The sequence below is a fragment of the Thunnus albacares genome, chromosome 13 (assembly GCF_914725855.1).
Source record: "Thunnus albacares chromosome 13, fThuAlb1.1, whole genome shotgun sequence".
NCBI lineage: Eukaryota > Metazoa > Chordata > Actinopteri > Scombriformes > Scombridae > Thunnus > Thunnus albacares.
Genome location: NC_058118.1, coordinates 11,681,473 through 11,705,398, shown reverse-complemented (window position 1 = coordinate 11,705,398; position 23,926 = coordinate 11,681,473). Strand labels below are relative to the sequence as shown.

General features: G+C 39.1%; 1 protein-coding gene across 3 annotated transcripts in view; it reads left to right on the top strand.

Annotated features, from left to right (window-relative positions):
* The window catches only part of ltbp3 (latent transforming growth factor beta binding protein 3), a 38,534-nt gene extending 16,017 nt beyond the window's left edge, over nt 1-22,517 (top strand). The window contains exons 2-29 of one of the 3 annotated variants that reach the window (XM_044370124.1): nt 1,582-1,854; nt 1,974-2,137; nt 2,219-2,324; nt 4,668-4,754; nt 4,965-5,081; nt 5,218-5,373; nt 6,055-6,162; nt 6,274-6,287; nt 6,370-6,439; nt 6,708-6,782; nt 7,615-7,743; nt 8,985-9,116; nt 9,207-9,335; nt 9,503-9,622; nt 11,468-11,590; nt 11,757-11,879; nt 12,141-12,260; nt 12,856-12,984; nt 13,299-13,469; nt 13,658-13,738; nt 14,022-14,150; nt 14,287-14,424; nt 14,531-14,671; nt 18,818-18,946; nt 20,699-20,860; nt 20,955-21,044; nt 21,186-21,314; nt 21,427-22,517. In XM_044370124.1, the coding sequence (XP_044226059.1) occupies nt 1,582-1,854; nt 1,974-2,137; nt 2,219-2,324; nt 4,668-4,754; nt 4,965-5,081; nt 5,218-5,373; nt 6,055-6,162; nt 6,274-6,287; nt 6,370-6,439; nt 6,708-6,782; nt 7,615-7,743; nt 8,985-9,116; nt 9,207-9,335; nt 9,503-9,622; nt 11,468-11,590; nt 11,757-11,879; nt 12,141-12,260; nt 12,856-12,984; nt 13,299-13,469; nt 13,658-13,738; nt 14,022-14,150; nt 14,287-14,424; nt 14,531-14,671; nt 18,818-18,946; nt 20,699-20,860; nt 20,955-21,044; nt 21,186-21,314; nt 21,427-21,584 (3,503 nt within the window). In that variant the 3' untranslated portion in view covers nt 21,585-22,517. The remainder of the gene's footprint in view (nt 1-1,581; nt 1,855-1,973; nt 2,138-2,218; nt 2,325-4,667; nt 4,755-4,964; nt 5,082-5,217; nt 5,374-6,054; nt 6,163-6,273; nt 6,288-6,369; nt 6,440-6,707; nt 6,783-7,614; nt 7,744-8,984; nt 9,117-9,206; nt 9,336-9,502; nt 9,623-11,467; nt 11,591-11,756; nt 11,880-12,140; nt 12,261-12,855; nt 12,985-13,298; nt 13,470-13,657; nt 13,739-14,021; nt 14,151-14,286; nt 14,425-14,530; nt 14,672-18,817; nt 18,947-20,698; nt 20,861-20,954; nt 21,045-21,185; nt 21,315-21,426) is intronic. The other 2 variants (XM_044370126.1, XM_044370125.1) reach the window with 2 other exon arrangements.
* Nucleotides 22,518-23,926: the final 1,409 nt, after the last annotated feature.

The following is a 23,926-nucleotide window of genomic DNA, read 5'->3' as shown; positions in this document are numbered from 1 at the left end:
GCTGCCACAAAGAAGGAGAGAAACAAAGTGAAGAGTGAAACCATGGTGAAAGAGATCATTGTATTAACTGGATTAAAATTGACTGTAACTAGAGTAAAAAAAGGAAGGATATTGAATAAACTGATAGTAATAATGCAATTTGGAAAACAACAGAGCTGAGTATTAAATTGATATGTGACCATAGCACACAGTTTAAAAAATTGATCAAATTACTTGTTTTGTCTGACTGGCAGTCCAAAACCCAAAGATATTCAATTTACTGTCATAGAACAAGAAAACCTTCACATATTCACATATTGTAAGAGGCCAGAACTAGTGCAATTTTTGGCATTTTTGCATAAAAAAGAAATTGAACAATTAATTAATCAAAATCAAAATTGTCTCAGATTAATTTTCCCCCAATCAATTAATCGACTAATCTTTTCAGCTTTAATCAGATATTCACTGATATAATTTATGCTTTATTTTGTGTAAGCAAAGTTCTTGTGTGGTTTTAAAATGTTGATTTCTGGATTTCAGCGCCAAATATACTGGGCAAAGTTACATATCATACAATACATATAAAGTATTATAAGTATAATTATACTGAATGATACCCAGGCCAAAAAATATTAGACATGTGGCCTGGCTGAACTTGTATCTATTACTTCATCAGCTGTCAACGTAGTCATACTGGTAGTATTCGTTGTTCGGTTTCTCTCAAATCTCTCTCTGGATTCATTATCTGCTTGCAGTCTTCAACACAGCCCTGCTCATTCTCTCTCTCTTTTCCTCTGATTGTCCTATTGTGGGAATTTCAAAAACAACTGGACTTAAAATAAACACAATGGGAGACTCAATGAAACTCCAGTGAATACCATGAACCCCGCTGCAGCCAGCAGGTTTCCCACAGATTTCAAGATCTTTCCCATGTGTCAGAATAAAGCTGTTAAACAGATCAATGACTTTACCTGCTTCCCTGCTCATACACTGCAGCTGACTGGCTGGAGCCAACTGTTAGTCCGTCAAGCTGATGTGATTTTTATGGTGGTAGCGTTCAAAATGAATTTTTTACGTGGCCCTGCTCATGCGCCAAGCTTTTTTTTTGTTTTGAATCTTATCTTATTTCAGTTTTGGTTGGATAGTTTACATGATTTGAATAAATATAATAAATCTCTTTATATTTTCATGTAAAATAGGAACTATATCACACTGTACAGCTTGTTTGTAGTGTTTAGGATAGTTTAGATTAGGCGGAGTGATACAGTGAAGTGATGTATCAGGTTTGTAGTCAGTATTCTGTGGTCCGCCTGTTGTCCCCACGCTGTTACTCACCCACGACCCGAAATAGATTTAATCAAGTAATAGTTAACATACACCAGCATTACACTGTCATCATATAAACCTCAGTCTGTCTCTGAAGTAAACTGATCCACAATCAGCAATTCCAGTCTCACCAAACTTATGAATAAACCTCCCCAAATTTATTATTGCATGCATGTTTTGCTTTTCCTGATGTGATTCATAGCTATGAACTGTTGACCTGTCGGAGTCTCTGCCCGTCTCCCGGTATGACAACTCTCCTCCTGTCTGTTCCCGCAGTTGTGTGTCCCCTGACGTGTATGAATGGAGGAGTATGCAGCTCAAGGAAGCACTGCCTGTGCCCACCCGGCTTCACTGGTCGACTCTGCCAGTTTCCACTCCAGCAGACGCAGCAAGCTCAGGCAGCGCGAGGCAACAAGCAGCCCGTCTACCCCGTATCTTTGAAGCCAGACGGCCTGAAACTAACGGAACAGTCAGGGCATACCCAGCTGACGCAAACGCACTCAGTTTTCACCCTACCTTTGACACAAGTAGGGCACCACTCATCAGAAGGTATCTATCATTCGCCACGCCAGAACTTCAGCATGTCTCACTTGGTTTTGAGTGATGGGGAGAATATATTTTATGATGCATTTCATTCCCCCGACGTCAACCATTTCCTCTGTTTTCAGTGCAGATTAATGTACGTGTTCACCACACGCCAGACACCTCTGTCGTCATTCAACCTATCGACCAATCAGATGTCAAGCCTCCTCACAAGATGGGGACGCGCCCGACCCCCGCGAGACACAAACCGAAGGGGCGCTGCTTCCAGGAGACCACACCCAAACAAGCTGTGAGTTTTATTATATGATGCAATGATGGACGCTGAGCCTGAAAATTCCTCTGATATCATTTCTCTGTGTCACTGTTGTAGTGCAACAGCACCCCGCTTCCTGTTCTGACCAATCAGGAGGATTGCTGTGGCAGTGTGGGGAATTCGTGGGGGCAAAACAAATGTTATCAGTGCCCCAAACTGCCAAGTGAGTTACTGCGCACTTCAAGAAATCTCTTCTGCTTTAAAATTTTGTCTTACTACATTTTCAAGCAGCTCTAATTCACTTTTTTTTAGAAGCATCATTTGTTTACTCTTTTCTAGTGTTTATATTCAAATGTGAAAGTGCAACAAATTGTTTTCTTAAAGTAATCCATGGTAGATTATTATCCAATCTGCATCTTGTGTGTTCCTGGGAATAAATTATTGTTTATTGAGCCAAAAATGTCAAGCATTCCCAGCAATTTATACCTTCCACCTTATGAAATCAAGGCCCTGGATTGAACCCATCACTTCATACCTCTATAAAAACGTGAGTGTATAAATGAAAGTTAGTGGTAAGGTCGGTTAGGGAGTGTGTGAAAAGTTGGGAAGGAGAAAACGGAAGAAATTAGGGGAATTACACACAGACAGTGAGACAGAAGAGGAGAATGTGGAAAATAACCCTCTACTTAAGCGTGTTCCTATGGGCCTGCCCAGTGCAGGACTGTCATCACATTGCTGAAGATTGAATTTCAAGAAAATCTTGGCTACTCACGTTTTTCCACTCTGCTATTATTCCAGCTCTCAGTTCTGAGTCAGACAATGCAGTCTTTGACAAAACCTGATACTGTACGTCTGGTTAGTCTTTAGATAACTGGACTCTTGCCCGGAGCGCTGTCTGTTTTGTTACTTTCATATCCATTTATAACCCTCTCCCTTTTTTAAAAAAATATAAATGGCAAAAGTAAGTGAACGTGATCTTGCCCTTCTTTTAATTGTGCTTTCAAAATGTTTATTTTAATGCAGTCTTCCAAGAGCTCTCAAATAAAACTACATCAAAAGTCGAACATTCTTCTGTTTTGGAGGTTCAAGGCTCATTTAGGATAAGAATAAGAACAAGAGTAATGCATTGTTATGAGTTAAAACCTCATGAAAGAGTTGTTCAATACAGTCTTTAACAAGCTACACTTCATCAAAGGTCTCATAAAAAATGTCATTAGAAAAGGAAAAGAAAAGCAGAGAAAGAAGAAAAGAAAATCTTGAAGTAGTTTGTCCAGTTTATGCATAAAATCTGGCCAAAATGTTTGCTGGTTCCAACAGCAGCTGACAGCGTCATCGTCCAAAATACAGCACTGACTCTATAACGTGACTGCATGGAGTGAAGCTTAACATGTTATTTTAAATTTAGACTAATACTGATGCACATTTTAAAGACATAGTTTGAGTTTTTGGCTTATATGCTTATTTGCTTTCTTGCCAAAAACCACAACTTGTTGTTTTACAATGTGTTAATTAGTTAATTAGTAGGTGTGTTTTCTAACTTTTGACAGAGTCAGGCTAACTGACTGTTTCCCCCTACTACCAGTCTTCAATGCTAAACTAAGCTAATCCATGCATTAGTGCTTTTCTCATCTAGCTTTTGTCAAGAAAAGCGAATAAGTGTTTTTCCAAAAATGTCAAAATATTCCTCTACTTTACAACAAGGTCATTTTCCAGCAATAAAAGAACCTCTACGGGCCTCAGTAGGCACATGTCTAAAGGATAAAGTATTTATGCCTGTTCTGAATGGTGACGCTGAAAGTTGAGGACAAAAGTTTGCATCATAGCCTCATTCTGGCTGCATCCCACAGCTTCCATGATCCCTCTCCAAGAATTCTGTCTTTATTTTGTGCACAATAAATAGGAATTCCAATAAACAGCGCACACTTTTGTCTTTCTGTCCTTTGGGGCATTCATAGTGTTGCACTCATTGTAGATGTGAAAATTGAAGGAAGTAGTTGTATGAAGAATGAAAAAAAACAACTTGGGAGAGAATCAAAATTAAACTCTGCTTACTTTTGCACTCATGCACACTTAGACAATGGCTGCATAAAATTAGCATGAGATTGTCTGTTTCGTAAAGTTACAAAAATTGTAATTTTTCCCTGTATCCACTGTTGGAGAGGGGATTTCACTTGCTGTTGCTTGTTTAAAGCATACTGAGGCCTTACCTCTGGCAGCGCTATCAGTGCTATCAATCCATTTTCTGTACCCATACAGAATCATACATATTGTGCATAAACAGCGCATTATTATTAGCTATCACCAGTGCAATGGATTCATGAAACACATATTAGTGCTCAAAGATAATGGATGAACATCTAAAGATTCTTGACAGTTTTTAATCTTAATCGTTTCCAGAAATGTCCTGAAAAAGGTGGTGTTGGGGATTCTCCACTTTTTAGAGACTAAATCCTACAGTTTTACATCAGTTTTCATCATCTGCCTGCGGCCCTTCTCACTCCGCTCCTTACGCTCACATTTTTCTCACCTTTCCCTCTGTGCACTGCCGTGTCCTCTCCTTCCTCAGATGCATCAGTCAAGCAGACCATTGTGGAGGACTATGGCTCCACCTGTCCACAGGGCTATAAAAGATTCAACAGCACTCACTGTCAAGGTAACGCAGGCCAGGCGTAGCTGATAGCCTGGAGAAGTCATTGCTCACAGCTCAGTTTCAGGGTCATTTCTGTCAGTTTTTATGTGCTTACTAAAACTACAGTTCCCATGTGATGAAGCATATCACTTGCGTGTGAATACATAATATCTCTTACAGTGTATCAACAACATAACATTTTTCATTTTTATACCATGCTTCCTGACCTTGAAGATATCAATGAGTGCTCCATGCAGGGTGTCTGTCAGAACGGAGACTGTCTGAACACACTGGGCAGCTTCAAATGTTCATGCAAGCCCGGTTTGGTGCTGGAAAGGAATCGATGTGTCGGTGAGTAAGAGATCACTGAAAACCCACTTGAATGACATGAAATTTCCATAATGTGATTCTCACCATTTGAAAAATCTTGCTGCCCTCATCTGTCTCAGCGAGATCCCAAATAAAACCCTGTTGTCTCCTCTGTCAGAGTCTCCAGCTGAGCAGGCTCAGTGCTTCCTGATGGTGTCTGAGGCCAGGGGCTGTGAGCACGCGCTGCCCACCCCCCTCACTCAGGAGGTGTGCTGCTGCACGGTGGGCAAAGCCTGGGGCCGTAACTGTGAAAAATGTCCTCAGGTGGGCACAGGTGAGTGGACGGAGGCAGAGAGGAGTTAGTTGCTGAGAAAATGACCTAATAACAAGTTGTTCATGATATGATATGTTACAAGATGTTGTCATGTTGACATCTGTCTGCATGTGAACACATTTTATGAACACAGGTACTCAAGAACTTATGATCTAAGCCTCATAATTTCACCGCAGGTTTACCCTGTAGAGTAAATGACCAGACTTAACTGCATATATTTATATTTTAAGGTTTATTTCCCGCCCTATCTGCTTTAACATGTAAAGTTATGTAGATTAACACACTGATCATCTTAATTAATTTTGGTCAGAATACTCTTTAAGTTTCATATATTATGGTGATTATTCGAGGTCATTATGCAGCTCAAGTGCATATATTGCGCATGAGAAGAGTTGCTCACTCCTCTTGTCTGATAACGCTGTGTTAAGCTTGGAAACTGGAAATATAAAGATATATGATTTTGTAGTAGATTCAGTTAATGTTCAGGTTGATGGTTTCATAGCAGTACAGTTTGTATTATATTTTAACCTTTGAAAAATAAAGATATTGAGTATTGCTATAATTAGCAATGTTCGTGTGCATCTCATTGTTAGTCATTACGAGGTTTTTATAGTGAATGTGCTCAAAATGTGAAATAAAGTAACAATAGGATGCTCTCCTCTTTCTTCATGTGGTGCTCAGCTGCCTTCAGTAAGATCTGTCCTGCTGGGAAAGGCTACATTCTCCAAAATATAAGAGAGACCTTGTCCTTCCCTTCATATGTCTTCCCCCGCAAGCTTGACAAAGACGGTGAGTCCCCAAATACTGTTCACACCACTATCTAACATTTTTACTTGTTAGTCCTCACATGGATAATGTTAATTCACACTTTTAATACCTGTCTATCTGTTCTGCTTTCAGAAATAAAGTGGCCGGTAAGACATTATTTCTGTTATTATACTTTGATAATAGTGATATTTTTAGCTGTTGGAAGTGCTGACAGTCTCTTTCAACCAGGAGAGGCCACCAGAGACAACAACCGCTGCGCAGCAGTCTCCCACCAGCACCCACAGTCCTCGTGTGCCTGGTAAACTCACCTCCAACCTCATCAGTCAGATTCATACTCCATTACTCCGGTGATGGAACATGTTGGAACACAAGTTAAAATGTATTAGCTACTGGTACTGTATATTGTGTACCTTAGCTGTCATAAAGCGGGGAAAGTTTCATTCTTGCTGCTCACTGCAACAATGACTGACAGACCAGCTTACTCAAAAATATCAGAGCTAATGTTCAACATGTCATGATCCCTCTTTTAGTTTGTCCGCTTAATTTCTCCTCTGTTGGATCCACAGTTGTTAAACCCACCCCTCCACCAATCATCAGAATGACCGACAATGCCCGCCTCGAAACACAGACAAAAGTGCTGCGTGAGTTCCTTGCAAACCTCAAACTGACTATAAAACATCTATTCTAGAGTTACTCCTTCAAAGGCTGGTTCATGCTTCATACACCTCAAAGCTGAAAAATCCAGCTCTCCACATTCCCCAGTAAGAGAAGATGTTGTGGTGAGCTTTGGGTCCATCACTCACAAATGACATGTTGACTTTCTCCATGTAATAAACTTAATTTATGACAGAATGCATAAGACTTCTTTGAGCTTATTGAGACGCATGCTTCTTTAATGTTCAACTGATGCTTTTGGATACTTTGCATGTTGCGTGCATTCAACCATTGAGCATGAACCAGCCTTCAGGTGATGTTCACATTCTTTGTGTTTTATGGGAATAAAGTGTTGCTGTAACTGCAATTTGTGCAGAGTGATACACGCTGTATTTCCATAAAAAGAAAAAACATTCCCTCAGAGAAATCAATGATAAGCACTGAACAGAATTACACTACTACAATCTTTTCTGCTTTTACTGCTTTCTTATTCTGATTCTGGTCCCCCGTTTTTTGTTTATGATTTTGAACTTACAAAGAGTTACAAAATCCTCCTTAAGAAATTCAGTACAGTTACTGACTGTACACCTGACACCTGTCATTGGCTTTGATGTGAAAAAGTCTGAGGGAGTTTAAAAACTAGAATAATGTGAACATGGCCAAAGCCCAAGGATTTGAGGTACAGCATGAATGTTATCAGCTATATATATACATATATGAAAGAATAATAATGATATACACACACATACATCTATGTATCTATATATATATATGCATGTATATATAAGATGCTGAATGTTGTGTGTTCCCTCCCTGAAGCAGAGACAGATGAATGTAGGCTAAACAGGAACATTTGTGGTCACGGAGAGTGTGTGAACAGCCTGAACGGTCACATCTGTCACTGTCACCCTGGCTACCATCTCAACCCGCAGAGGAACATCTGTGAGGGTAAGAGACAATGGTAGAGACGGTGCAGGAATGGGACAATTTCTCAAGTTTTTTATGCATGCATGTCCCCTGGCAAAAAACACAAGACACTCTGGTTCTTGGAGATTATGTTTTATTTGTTTATAATTTCTATGTTTCAAGCTAACTTTCCCCCTCACAGACATAGAATTGGTAGAAAGGATAAAGACTTTATGAGTAGTCGTAGCATCACATGGCTTAAAAGAGGCTACTAGTTAGAGCTCAAATGATGGCCCCCAAAATGGTAACTGTCCATAATTTTTAAACACTACCTCTCATCCTGTCCGCTAGTTAATGTTAATGTATGGGTGCTGCCTTAAGATCGACATTAAAAATAGTAACGTTGGCTTGGATCTAATTATTCTCTCATTATTGTGTTGGTTGCATTCTGAATCAAAAATAGAAGAATGACAAGAATAATAGATGAAAAAAATTATCAATTCATCTAATCTTAGTCCCAGAACACAGCTGGCTGTTTCTCATTTTTATATGATCTTGACCTGGTTCAAATTTTTTAAACTGTCACTAGAAGGATAATTGCAATTTTAATTGGTGATAATTGATAATTACAATTAGTATTTTGGTTTTTACAATGACTTAAATGTGATTGTGTGCAATATTAAAGCTTTGATTATGCTTTTAAAGCAAGTGTTTCCTATTTTTTAATTCATGTTTAGCTCTGAAAAGATACACATTTTATTTAAAGAGCATTTTATTTGGAAGATTTGGGTTCATTAAGTAAAATGTGAAAGTAGATACATAATAAAAGGTGCTGTTGCTCAAATGATAATTGTCATGAGTCATTGCAATTAGCTAATAAGTTTCTCTAACCCCCTTAATTTGAGTGGTTAAAAATGTTGAAAAGTCATGTCGGCATCCAAAAAATAACAGTTAATAACATTTTTAATTGTTTTTAAGGTTCATAGTTTTCTTGAAGTCACGCACAAATATTCTGCTTTCTTACAGCAATTGAAATGTTTTTTGTAGTTTTATAGTTTCTGTCATAGATGTGAATGGGTCTGTTCTTACAGTAAGTAATAGTTGATCTAATACGTGACACATATGATTGTCAATAAAGACATCATCTAAGTGTAGGTGATGAAAACCACTCCCTGGAATCATAGTACTGTGCCCTCTGAGCTCTCTGTTGTCTGTAATATTTAACTCTGTTTTCAACATACATAGTTGTTGTACTTTTCCTTCTCTTCACTCTTGTTGTCCAGACGATAATGAGTGTGAGTCAGAACCTTGCGGCCATGGCAGAGGCTATTGCGTTAACGTAGAAGGAAGCTACAAATGCCATTGTCGCTCAGGTTATAAACACATGGTGCAGCATGGTAGACTCAAGTGTGTAGGTAAGTTAAACCGAGGTATTCCCACGTTAAAGTGTTTTATTCTGTAAGGAATCAGATTCTGCATCAGCTCTTAACCTCTCTGTTCTGCAGACTTGAATGAGTGTGCTAAGCAAGACATCTGTGGTTCTGGAGGCCAGTGTGTGAACTTGCCCGGTTCCTATAAATGTGAATGTCACAGCGGCTTTAGGAGCAAGTCACACCGTCATCCAGCCTGTGAAGGTACAAAGAGACTGATTATTATAACATGGATATTATTGAACAGGCTTTCCTCTGACAAAACACTTATTATATGTGTGTGTCACTATGATATGCTTTCGCCCGTGCTCTGCATGTGAATCCAAATCTAAATATTATGAGCATATAAAACTTCCTCTCACTTATTCCAGACATAAACGAGTGTTTGAATCCCGACACTTGCCCCAATGAGCAGTGTGAGAACCTACCAGGCTCCTATGAGTGTGTTCCTTGCTTGCCTGGTCACGAGGCCCGTGCTGGCATCTGCTATGGTGAGTGAAATTCTGCTGTACAGCAAAAGTCATCACTTGTTAATTCATTGATAAATCACTGATACATTTTTCTTTCTGTCAATGTGTTCTGATGGGCTGCTGCCCACTGGAGGGCGTTATTATCATGCTAAAAAGTCAGAAAAAGATGCTCCTGAGAGCAAATTTCCATTCAATTGAGGGTATTTGCAGTCATGTGGTTCCCACAGTGAGCAGTGATTCACCTACATTCACTTAGCATCAAAAGATTACAGAAAATGTAAATATATTGATTAGTAAAATTCAAGATGATTGGGTATAACTTCTTAAAAAGTAGTAGTAGTAGACCTTTGCTTTGCTTCTTTCCCGTAGAAGGAAAGCAAAGGCAAACATGTTATGTCAAGATAAATATTACACGCTACATGTTTACTACTTTTGAATAATTTGTACTCTACTTTTTCAATGGGTAAAGATATTTGGAAATATTGTAGTTTTAAAGTCATAAGTCAGGTACTAAAGCAGTTTTTAGTCAACAGTATCTTGACAACACATCACAGTTACAGTATGATAATATGTAGACATCGCTGGTGGAAAGAAGACACAGACTGTAACGTAGTGGTACTGCAATAATGTAACATATGTTAGTATTGGGATTAGCCAAATTTCGGTATTGTGCGTCTGTACTATAATGATAATAAAAAGGCCCTGTTAAAATCAACCTTTCAAAACAATTGTGCAGTTTTCTTACCTAAGAATTTCAAAATATGGGGCTATATATGTACAAGGCATTGTTATATGCAGCTGTTATCCACAATCCCCTCATTATGGGGAACTATGATCAAAAAGTCTCAGGATAATTTGGGTGTTTGTCGTCCTTGCATTAGAAATTATAAATTGTTGGTGAAATGTAAAATCAACTCTGATATGTATCATTTCTTCATGTCCTTTGAGAATATAACTTCTCATCTGTATCATTTTCAAACATATTGGAAAAATATCTTTGATACTCCTCTCCCTTGGTTAGAGTTTTTAAGTTTATTTACTGGTCATCTTGCTCTACCTATTTATTCATTTACAGTTAGAAAAATTCTGTAAGATATTACCTGCTTAAGATATGAAGAATAACCGAAGACAACATTTGTAGATTTTGTGGTGATGAGGAAGAGGATATTTATCATGGTATTGTCCAGTTGTTGCATCCTTTTGGCAGCAGGTAGCAAATTGCTTATCTCAACAAGCAATCATTTTACCTTTATCCCCTCTCAGTATTATTTGGGGTTGTCAAGATGATCAAAATATGTTATTGAGCACTGTTGTGTTGCTTGGCAAAGTTTACGTATTTGATACTCCAAGAAAGCTTGTTCTGAGCACCCTCCCCATTATTTCTCAAACATTGAGATGGAAGATAATTATGAAAGGTAGAGCAAAAAGCTCAGGCATAAATAAATTTGAGATCCTGACAATACCAAAAACTACTGAGTTATGATAATTCTATGATATCATAACTTAATATTATCTGGCTTTTTCATTTAGCTCCTGCTATAGAATGAAGTATTTAACTTGAATTGCTGTATTGCTGTAAGTTATTTGTGTTTGTATTACAATTACATATAGTACTTGACACATACAGGTGTACATGTACAGGTATATATATATGGTATGTCTGTTGTAATTTGTATAGTTATGTTTGTGTTGGTAATGTGAGTTATATATGTTATTTGTTTTGTGTAAACACTGTACATGTATTTTATGTTTGTGTAAAATTTAAAAAGAACAATTGTGCAGTTGAACATCAGTTTTCAGCAAGAGTGTATGTGATTGCATCATTGTAATTTAACTTACCTCTTTTCTGTCTCTGTGTTTCACCAGACATTAATGAGTGTCAGAAGCCCGGCATCTGTCCTAATGGGCGCTGTGAGAACCTCCCTGGTACTTACCGCTGCCTGTGCAATGAGGGCTTCCTCCCATCTGCAGACAGCAAAGGCTGCAGTGGTTAGTAACACAGATTTCACCTTTACATTAAGTTATTTTTTATTTTTTATTTTTTATAATGCAGTAGAGTCATTTAATAGCCATATGTATGAGGAACTTGTTATCATTAAAGGGCGGGTGGTTTGCAGATTCACACAGATTGCATGTTTTTCCTTCTCCCAAACAGACATTGATGAGTGTGAAGATGTCAGGCTCTGTGCCTACGGCCACTGCATCAATACAGAAGGCTCCTTCAAGTGTCAGTGCTACCCGGGATACCAGCGCACACAGGAAGGCAGCCACTGTGAAGGCATGAATTATTCAACATTACAAAAACCATGTATTTTAATTGTGTTAAATGTTCATAGGGAATCAATATGAAATTACTTATCACCTGAAAGTCATCAGACTCCTTTGGAACATTGTAGTCTGGGAAAGCTAATCAAATAAAGTGTGACTGAGTTCAGTTTGGTGTTGACCATTTCAGGAATAGATTTCTAAAATTATGCACCTTTTCTTGCTCAGCCACATGATTCACATTTCATCAATGTTTTTATTTCCTTCCCCTCAGATATCAATGAGTGTGAGAGACCATTAAACTGTCAAAGGGGCCGCTGTATTAACAATATGGGCTCGTACCACTGTGAGTGCTCGAAGGGCTACACACTGGTCGGAGGCAGGAGATGCCAAGGTAAGTCTCCTCAAACCCTTCAGGTCAGACCTTTATCAGAAAACAGGATGCTGTCTTTCATTTTGCTTGTAATGAGTTATTTGTAACTAATGCTAACACATATGCCATCAGTTAAATTGGAGTGTAAAGCTAGTTTGTTTCATTTACAGTGTCTTTATTTCTACCCTTATCTTTAACCTTATTGTTAACCACATGTACCTTTAATGTATTATCTCTTTTAAGAGATGATGTTACTGTTGTCTTGTCTTACAGTAAATTTAATAAAACCTGAGCTTGAAATCACTCTCTCGTTAGCTCATTCACTCTTTCCTACATGATAAATCCTCAATAGTTTTACTCTAGTAAGCAGTTAATTGATATTTTGGACACTTATGAATCATTCGTTTGCATCATTGTTTTGCATTGTTTTGTGGGATTTAAGCGTAAAGTGGACACTATAACTACTCTAACAGATATATTAATGACAGAATGTTTTCTTACTTTATGCTGAAAAACATTGAAAGTTGCTGAAAAAAGAAAAACCATTTGTTTGCAACTCAGCTGGTGTTTGGATTGAAACAAATACTTAGAGCAGCCTCTGTGATTTCACTTTCAGACATAGACGAATGTGCCGCAGACAGAAGTCTCTGCCAGCCCTACGGCTCTTGTGAGAACAGACCGGGCTCATATGTGTGTGTCTGCAATCACGGTTATGTCCTCTCAGAGGACAAACACAGCTGTGAGGGTAAGCCTGCGCTGATTCCTTCTGCTTTACTCTAGACCCACATTCATCCCAGAGCTTTAACCAGGCCTGAACATTTGATCCCTTCCTGTCCCGAGCCCAAAACAGCTTAGTTCAAACCAAAACCAAATCCGAGGGCCTGAAAGCTGAGAAATTATAATAATTTGCCATAAATTAAAAAACTATATTCCATATGAACCCAAGTCACACACTTTAACGCATTAAAAAGACATGTAAATCCTGCTTGGATAGCTCATTTGAGGTCCCGTCCTGTCATTGGAACATACACTGAATCCTCATCATGTTTGCTCCTGCAGCAGTTCGAGTGCTGACAGATGAGAAGAAGGAGTGCTACCTGAACCTGGATGACACCGTGTTCTGCGACAGTGTCCTGGCCACAAACGTCACCAAGCAGGAGTGCTGCTGCTCCATTGGAGTTGGTTGGGGAGATCACTGTGAGATCTACCCCTGTCCTGTCTCCCAATCAGGTACATTCACAGCACAGGAAGTAAACTCATATCCAATCAGGATCTACAGTTTTTTGGTGGTATTTTACTAACAAGGGGTTGGACTATATTAAATAGTTATCCAGATAATACTGTGTACTGTCATGTCATATTCTGTATCTACATCTTATGTACTGTTTATTAAACTCTTTCTTGTCTTCTCCACTCAGCCGAGTTCCACTTCCTGTGTCCAAGCGGGCAAGGTCTCTACTATGAAGAAGGACTCATTTATAGCCTGCCGGCCTACCACGGTAGATATTATGCAACTTGGGTCACCATAGTAACACACATCAGAGCTACAATATTCTTACCATTTCCACCAAAATGTCCATTCTGTGATAATATTCGTAGTAGCTGAGTTTAATACCTTTTGCTTATCCTTGTCCAAATATGTTGTCAGTTCCTAATGCTTGTGGCTGTAGTCACTTGTAAGATTGGAACACCATTCTCATTACACCCCCCCCCCCCCACCCTCCTAACCTCATCTAGCTGTGAGTCTGTGACTGAGAAGAGATTTTCCTCTCTTGTCCGCAGATATTGACGAGTGTTCTTTGTTTGCTGATGAAATCTGTAAGAAGGGTCGCTGTGAGAACACGCTGCCGGGCTACGAGTGCTACTGTCAACAGGGCTTCTACTATGATAGCAACCTTCTCGAGTGCATTGGTAAGCGCTTAGATAAACACCACAAAGTGGCCACTTAAAATCATCTCATACTCACAAAAGCATTATTTTCGTTTTTGAAGGCAGAACAGTTTTGTTGGTGGTTCATAACAGATTTCTGTTTGATGTTCTCCCTCAGATGTGAACGAATGCCACGACGAGTCTCTGTGCACTAATGGTCAGTGCGTCAACACAGAAGGGTCCTTCTACTGCAACTGTAACCGTCCCTGGACTTCAGACTCCAACAAGAAGAAGTGTGTGATAGCAACAGTAGCAGGTAAGTAAACAAGTATCTTCTCACAATGACCCTTGAGAGCTTACTCTGTTTATCCAGTTGCCTGAAGAGTTATCTGGAGTGGTCACTTCACCTTTTTGTTGTGCAGATGTGAATGAGTGTGAGGACCCAGCCAACTGTAAGAATGGCCACTGTGTGGACACTCCGGGGTCTTACTACTGCATCTGCTCCCCACCCTGGACCCTAGCTATCGACCGTAACAGTTGTGTGACTCCTGAGGAGCAGGCTGGTGAGTACAGATCTTCTGCAGTGAGAAGATTATGAAGAGCAACAAGGCAGTGGTGGACAACAGCAGTTTACTCTGGGAAAAAAAAATCTAAAAAAAGAAACAACGATATTGGCTTTCTGCACTTGTGGGTGTCAGTATATGGGAGACAAATCTGGTTTCAGTGCCAAGTTGCACAAAGAGGGTGAAGGAATCTACTAACCTTTTTGTAGGAGTCATCACTCCAAACCAAGACAAGAATAGGCATCAGACTTTCAAGGTATTGACCACCTTAATTAGACAGGCATGAAGCATTGACATTGTTATATTGAGCAGACATATCAAACATTATGTTCATAATGTTCTGTAATCATCATTGAAGATTTAGAAAAAATATGTGAGCATGCTGAATCAGTTTGTATATTACAAACAAATCATGTTTTTTAATCACTTTTTAAGTAGTTGAGGGTTTTTGTGATCTTACAGTATCACTTTGAGTCTGTAATTGACATTACTAAGGGTGTATGCCTACGTTACAGAGGAACAACCTTAGAAGTACTCCATGTATTTTTACACCCAGTGATGGTTGGATGATATTTTAGAGTCATCTTAAGCTAATCCACACATTTCTCACTGTGCTCATGTTTTCTGGATCTGATTGGCTGGTGAGCATAATTGTCTGTGCATTGCAGTAACATAGTCTTATGAGTACTGCATTTCCTACTTTTTCCTCTAAGATTTTGTGCTGTCTAAAGTAAACAAATTGTGAACATGCCTTTTAAGGAATCTTGGTTATGGATAGTCAACAGGCAAATATAGATATAAAATACATATCCAAATGTACCCGTGTATATTTTGCACATGTGATAGTAAAAATAGTTACACAATTAGATTGTAGCTTTAATAAACATGTAGAAATACTGAAATGAAATAATAGCATTTAAATATCCCATTCGTACCCCTAACTTCAATCTTGCATATTCTGCTAATAGTAGTTTCCTTTGTAACTGTTTTTTACTGTAATTGCTGCCTGTGTCGCTGGTGCATCAGTTGCAAACACTGAAAAAAAAAAAATTATTTCTCAAGGAGATGTCTATATTCACATCTACAAATGACTCCTGGATTTTTGAAGTGGTCACTTTGTTTAACTCTTTGTTCACTTTGTTACAACAGAGTGGTACATGGAGTTGAAAGTCACCAATGACATATAACATCTGCACAAAACATTGGCTCTGTAGTTACATTTATTGATAGGGCTGGTCGCTCTCCTTACCAATTGTACAGGATGAGAGTGGAGATGGCTGCTGCACAGCTTGGTTTCTTCTGGTGGATGAGACAGTCGCCTCAATGCCACTACATGCTGCAGAGGGGAAAACTGACTGTAGTTTTTACATATTCATGTATGCATGCCTACATAAGTGCAAACTTTTATACTGTTGTTGGCAGTCACATACTGGGGTACCTTGACAGGTGTGATATGGAGGAAAGATGTACCATTCTGAACCCATGTGGTGAGGTGTTGTTGGCCATTTGGTTACACCATTTTGTAAAAAAGGAGTAGTTTTTGTTATAGTTGTTGTTGTAGTTGTTTCATAAAACCTAAAGCCAATGTTGTGGTTGTAAGGATGATTAGCAGTCCGGGCTGTCAACTGATCACCATGTGGTATTGAGCCACATTGAATACCAGACAGCCCAGGTTGACCCAATCATGGGGTCAGGGTTTGCTGACAACATCTGGTGTAGAAGTCTGTCTTAAACCTGGAACAAACTTTTTCCTCATTGTGGGCAGACGTTGGAGACATGAAGTTAAATTGCACCCTGTTTAAAGAAAGGAAGGCTGCAGCTGCAGTACTAGTAGAAACAAATGCAGTGAGGCGGGATATTAAGAGGCTATGAAGGTTAATGGCCATGCTATGACCAAGTTGCCAGTGTGTATAGTTGGAAAATCTGTTATTCCAAGTTTGAGACTGTGGTTCTGGATGGATGGATGGATGGCTCCATTCTCCCTGTTGCCACTACAACCTAACCTGATGCACCAGATGGTTTACACAGAACCATCTGAGACGTGGTCCTTGGAAACTGTTTGGAAAAGGAGGCATTTTCAAAAAATACTTGGCAGGTGATTGGCTGAACCATCTCCTACCCTGCAATGCAGCTAGATTCACAAGATCATGCAAGAATCCTCATAGGACACTGATTGGTCCAAACCACTGGTGGTTCAGACACAAGTGCATAACTTGAAGCCTGACAAGACATATTCTTGCATGATCTCGTCATGATGTTGTGATATCGCAAATCCAGCTGCCTTGCAAGGTAAACTACAACCCTGACATGGATAAATGACTAGAAATTGGATAGGTGGATAAACACTCATGAGCTTAAAGCTAACTTGAATACATGCCATTAATCTGTTAATTTGAGGAAACATTTTGTTTATAATAATAATAATACATTTGATTTATAGAGAACTCTTCAAGATACTCCAAGAATCTTTACACAATGAGTTAAAAAGACTCTAAAAAAACACAAAAAGCACAAGGTAGCAAAGGACATTAATCACATTAAAAGCAGTTCTAAAAAGGTTAGTTTAGAGTAACTTCTTGAACACACACACATTGGCGCAGTCACGGATGTGTTTGGCGATAGAGTTCCAGAGGGAGATATGGAGAAAGCCCTGTCACCCCAGGTTTGGTGCTTGGTCCTAGATGATGGAGACAAAGAGGTTGGCGACAGAAGAACGGTGGAAAAGGTTGGTGAGGTATGAGTGGGGCCTGGTCATGGAGAGCTTTGTGAGTTAAAAGAAGTAACAGGGAGCCAGTGGAGGTTCTTCAGGACAAAATAACAGGAGTCAGTTATCAGGCGAGCAGTAGAGTGCTGCTGTACTGGTGTTTATTTGGGACTTTGAACGGTGTACCATAAAGAATGCTGTTGCAGTAGTCGAGTCTGGATGTGATGAAACCATTAATCAAAGTCTCAGCAGCAGAAAAGGATTGATGGACGGAGATGAGCTATGTTTTTTGGGTGGAAAAAGGCAGCATTGGTAATGAAATTAGCGTGCTGTTCAGAAGAGTTACTGTCGAAAATGACTCCAAGGTTGTGGATGTGTGGGGAGAGAGACAGAGTGGAGTAATCTGGTGAGGCAGAAGTTGTGAGTGGTTTTGATGAGGGATTTGGGACCAATGATGACCATGTCAAATGTACTGCAGTTTAATTTAAGAAAGCTGGCTTGCACCCATGATTGAATTTCACTGAGGCGGTTGGTTAGGGTGAAATGAGTTGCAGTGACAAGGGGGAGCATGTAGAGGATGAACAAGAGAGGACCGAGCACTGAACATTGAGGGACACTTTGGGACAGAGGAGCGGTGGAGGAGGTGCAGTTGTTCATGCTGTTTTACTGTTTTCTTTCTGTGAGATAAGACTTTGGCCAGGAGAGGGCAGTATCGGTGATGTTGAGGGAGGACTTGAGGCAGGAGAGATGAATGGTGTGTTTGATGGTGTCAAAAGAAACTGTGAGGTTGAGGAGGATGAGAATGTTGGTTAATCTGTGCAATCATTCTCCATTTACTGCAGCATATTGAAGCCACAACAACAATACAGGCCAAACAACAAAAAAAGCTCAAGTCTGCTCAATGTCCAAACCATATAACATACATGCTGTGTTCCACATCACAGCACACATTGGCCGACATGGCATCATTCATTGTCTCTGCAAACTGCCTGCAAACTTCTTGGCAGATAAAAAAAATCCTCAGTTGATGTGTTCCTGCAACTAAGCTTCCTGTTTTACCCTGCAGCGTTATTGCAGATAGTGCAGTGTGGTTGCATGTTAACTAGAGACCAACTGCAGTACTATGCATGACTGAAGTTCAATTTATTTTTAGCATTACAGGTGAAGGAAATAACTTGCATGCAACTTTAAGGATAGAAACGTCAACAGAAAGCAAATGGGACATACAGGGGGTGTACACAATAACAGTAACTGCTGTACATTATAATCCAAACCAGCACAATATTCCTACAATGACTGCTGTTGTATTTATTGCGGGACTATTGTACCAAATTGCATTAAATTGCACAAGTTTCTTTGTTATTGTGTCCACCACTTGTCAAGAAGAGCTGGCCCCAAGCAGATGTTCATACTGTAACCAGTGTCTGTGGTGCCCTTTGCAGATGTGAATGAGTGCCAGGATCCCTCGTACTGTAAGAATGGGAGGTGTGAGAACACGCCCGGCTCCTTTCACTGTTTTTGCGACCATCCCCTCACCTTCAGTGCAGCGCTAAAACAGTGCGTCTATGACGGTGGGTAAAATCAGCGTCAGCTCGCCTGAGCCTGACCGATTAAAATGAGTTTTGGCTTACCTCGACATCTGCCACTCATGTTGCTCTTTGTAATTCCTCCCAGTATGAGGCCCAATTTGTGGCCTCTACTGACTTTATGTTCAGTTCCCCATTTTATAGAGACACTTTCCCTTTCTTGGAGAGATACCACTTTGCATAGTTACTAAAATACATATCCAATATTTGTGCACACAAATCAGAGTATGTTCAGTGTGAGAGACTGATTTGGGCTGGTAGAGAAAGGATACACCCAGTATTTGAAAACTGCTCATTCAGTAAACAATGGCTTGAGCTCATTAGTGACAATTTGGCAAGTGAGATATACAATATAATCCACAGCACAGTTATGTTCTGCTGATCATTTTTACAGCCATTTCTTGAAAAGAATTTTTTTTAATTTCTGTAATTAATGCTACAGCACTAAGCTGGTAAGATAACACACTTTTGTCAGTGGTGATATTCAGCACTGTAGCCAGAAGATAGACAGAAAATGACATTCAGCACTGTGCTGCTATCATACTCACAAATCAAGAAGACAAGTGAAGCATGTTGATCCACAAGCAATCAAGCATTAACAAAGCGGTTTGCTCTGTCCCAAAAACTGTGAGAATAACTTGAGCATCAGTGCAACACATGCAGCCACCTTTATTCTTTATTCAACCAGAAAACACTGTGGGGAGCACATGTTTTATTACTAAGCACAGTGCATGAGAGACTAGTAGAAAGGTAAGTTAACTGGCCCATATTTTAGTTTACTTTAAATCACCACAATAATTGTTATTAGCAGCTAAGTACTTATAGCCAGATATACACATACAGTACCTACATGTACTACAGTATACAGTAACAGTACTCTTGTATAAGGCAATGATTTAAAGTATGATGGCAACTTAATATTGGCTCTTGTTTGTAGGTGTTATATCGGTTCTTATATGAGTTGGTAACTTTTACATCAGCCTGTAGATTCATATAGTTAAACGTGTAAATTAATTAATTGATGACCCAGTCTCAAAACATATATAAACAATCTGGTTAGTGGGTTTTCTTTTGCTCTGTGTGCTACTTACAGGATGAATATACTGTGTGTAAGTACATAGCAAGCTGAAAAATAAAAGAAATCCTGTATTATGGCTTGCTATTGTAGGCTAAATAGACCAGAACTGAAGGGATGAAATGCATGCTGGGATCTTAACCCCCAATACCCTGAACAAGAATAAGCATGTATAGAGGATGGATGATACATTTTCTGCACTTACACTATACTCACTGTTTTACTCTAATCCATAACTATTTTTATAAGTTATGAAAGTGGGTTCGATGACTTACTACATGTAATACATATAAAATATTGACATACTCCAACAAGAGAGTGACTCCATCATCTACAGTAGATTGTGGGTGTTACAAGCAATGTGAAATGATGTAATGACTTCCCTAATATATGTATATCTTATGTATTTTTGTGCATGTATATGTGTATCTTATTTTTCTGTGCAGACATTTTCTTCTGGCTTTCATAATGTATGTGTAAACCTTGTATTAATCACAGAGGTCTGAATATGACTTCCTGTACTTGCACTACAATGCAAATACAAAAAAATCTGTGAATTTAACAGCTACTGACTCAATCATTTTTAAAAATCCCCCTCTACTGTTAAGTGTTAAACAGTCGTTAACATTACACATCTGTTTTTTCACCTTTTTTTTACCTAGATCGCACTGCAGCCCACAAGGATGTGTGCTTCCTGCAGGTTGACGAGGGCTTGATCTGCAGCGAGCCCAGGAACGGTATGGTGGTGACCTACTCAGAGTGCTGCTGTCACTACGGTCGAGGCTGGGGACCCGAGTGTAACACCTGTCCACCGAGAAACTCGGGTGAGCAAACTGCACACCCAGCTGTTCTCCATGACTACCGACTGCCATTTGTCCTTCCTTTTGAGCTATAAAGATGTTTCTTCTTTGTATTCAGAGATGTTCACTCGTCTGTGCGAAATGCACCTGGAGACTGAGTCCGATGGGGAGCAGGATTTCCTGCCAGCTTTTGCTAATTATAACCCGGGTAAAACCAAACCCCATCTTTGTCAATATACAATCATTTGGCAGACACACTGATCTATTTACTCCCAGCCAACCCTCACTTTCTTATCTCCTTCTGTCCCACATTTTCTCTTTTCTTCCCCTGTCTGTGTGACTGTAAAAGGTGACAGTTCAGAGGAGGATTCAGATGAATGCAGCTGTGCGAATGGCCGCTGTGTCCGCTCCTACCTGGGCACCATGTGTGAATGTAACCCAGGCTTTAGACTGGACCACTCACCCACCCGCTGTATAGGTTTGTACTTGTTAGTTTTACAAAAATACTATCCTTATTTCGTCAGTTACTTATAGCATTATTATTTCCTGTTTTACCCTCATTGATAAGTGCTTGTGTTATTTTTTTTCAGACATTGATGAGTGTGCAGAGCCGGGACATCATAATAGTCCATGCAAGAACGCTCGCTGTGTGAACACCGCCGGCTCGTTCAAGTGCTACTGCAAACACGGCTATGTGGCCGCACGCAGGCAAACAAACATGTGTGTCCGTCGCAGCAGAACTCGGTAACCTCCGTGTGTCACTCTGTTTATCTGTATCTGTGCAGCACACACAAGCACCATGCACATGCTGCACATGAAATGTCAGTCTCATAATTAAAATGTGGGACTGTGTGTACACAGTGAACCTAAAAAAAAACATGCTCTCATATGAAATGTACAAAACATATCATTGTCAGCTCCTCTTTCACTCCCCATTTCACATAAAAAAAATCTATACAGACAAGGAATATGTTTTTGTTTGTTTGTTTGTTAAACATTTTTGTAATTATTCTTTTTTTAAACTGTTTTTTGTTAAGTTTATAATGTGCATTTTTTTCATTGATCTCCCTGTTGCATTGATCTTCCAATCTTTGAATCTTTGAATTTGAATCTCTGATCTCAAGATGCCTTGTTTTAATGACGTAACATGTTTCGAAGAGCACAACACAAGTATAAAGATCTGTCTGGTATTCTTGTTGTCTACTTCAGCCTATTCAATATTTGTATCTTACAGGGATGCCATAAGAACTTAGAAATGTTACGGTGTTCCCCTTCACATTCCCGTGTAAGTCCACATTTTTAATTCTAAATTGACATCCTCTGAATTGTGTTTTCTAACCACACATTGTTGATTTTGTGTTATTGTACAGTTTGTGGATGAACAGTTTCTTGTAAGACTGGTCCCTGTCCTACCCCTGTTTATTTGTTGATGTAAAATATGAGAAACCTGAAGTTTGTGTATAATTTGACATGTGCACCTAAGTGGACTTTAAGCTAGAAATAAAGGTCATGCACTTAGCAATGAATATAGTGGGAGTATTTGCTAAATGTAGCTTATTTTGGGAGAAAAACAAGAAAGTTTGACATCTGTTGTCATAAGTGTTGCAACAAAGCATTTAGAAAACCAAAGACGCTGTTGAAACGAGAAGAATTGAATTAAAAGAAAGATGTCAACCAGTCATGCATTTGTATTCCTTGTGTTTGTGGGTGTTGTGTTTTGTTTTACACATCTGATGGAAATAGAGAAAACTGAAAATACTGATGCATTAATGTCTACATATAAAGACAGAAACACAAAGATGCAGCGTTCCCTTTCAAGCACACCTGGAGAGCAAATAAACTCAGCACATGGTAGGTTTCCATAGGTCTTCCATTAAGTTTACTTCTGTGAGCTTTGTACTTCACTGTACAAATCTGTAACATTTATAAACTTAATTTTGGTTGTTAGCATGTTATTTTGATAAGATATTTGTATTTTTGAAAGTGAGTGTTCTCTAAATACTTCACGTACATCCTATTGCATTATATGGGTATTTTGTTTTTTTATGAAACTAGCTATCTTGCAGCATAAAGAGGCATTTAGTTTTTGTTTAGGATTCAGTTATCACCATAAACAGAAAGGTTTTGAGTATGAAAATGAGAGGATATTTGCTGTTCTTTCAATTCTTATTTCCTCAAGATGTATGTGCCACTGAGTGCCTCCGAATTGTTAGTGCGAGCTGTTTGGAGCCCACACATCAACTGTGATTCTCTCGAGTCTGATACTGTTCTCTAAGATGTCTATAGATCACCAAGTCCTAAATTTGACATTTCTGTGGAATTTCCAATGTCTCTTTGCATTTCAAATATACATCCATTAACACTCTATAAGGATTACAGGTGAGTGACCACATCATGACACCTATGAGCAAATAGACATTTTGAAATACCTTTGTGAAGCCATTTCAGAGAAAATAGCTATAAACAGCACATAGCATCAAAAGGCTAAAATACGTGGAAAAATTATTTTAAGGACATTAATCAGTTGAATATTAATGATAATAATATATTATCTCAAAATAGATAGAGATACCGAAATGTAGATAAAATGGCGGTAAGAGACGGTTACAGTGTTAATTAACTTTCAATTTAGTTGATATAAGTTATATGTCGTACGTTGCAAGCAGCCTATAAAACCTGAACATACAGACACATCAATAAACACCTGTTACTAAAGACTAATTAGGAAGATTGAAGCCAATTTTTAATTGTGGTGAAATGGAGGTTAGGACAGCGATATGATGACGTGTGCATACAGTATGACGTGTATATATTGAACATTTGCAGCTGATCATCATTCGAACATAAACAAACTCGGAGACAGCCAAGAGTACACGCTGTGATTTTCAAAGTTTTCACTCGACGATTTCTTGAAAAAGACGACCTCTATCGACGACTTTTTTCACTCTGACATCGACTGACTAACAACTGACAAGCAGCAAACTTGTTTCAGCTTGGAGGATGTGAGATTTATTATTTTTCAAGTCCATATTGTTTTGCTGTGTATTTCACCGTCGAGACGTTCAGAATCCCTAAAATTCACTGATGCTT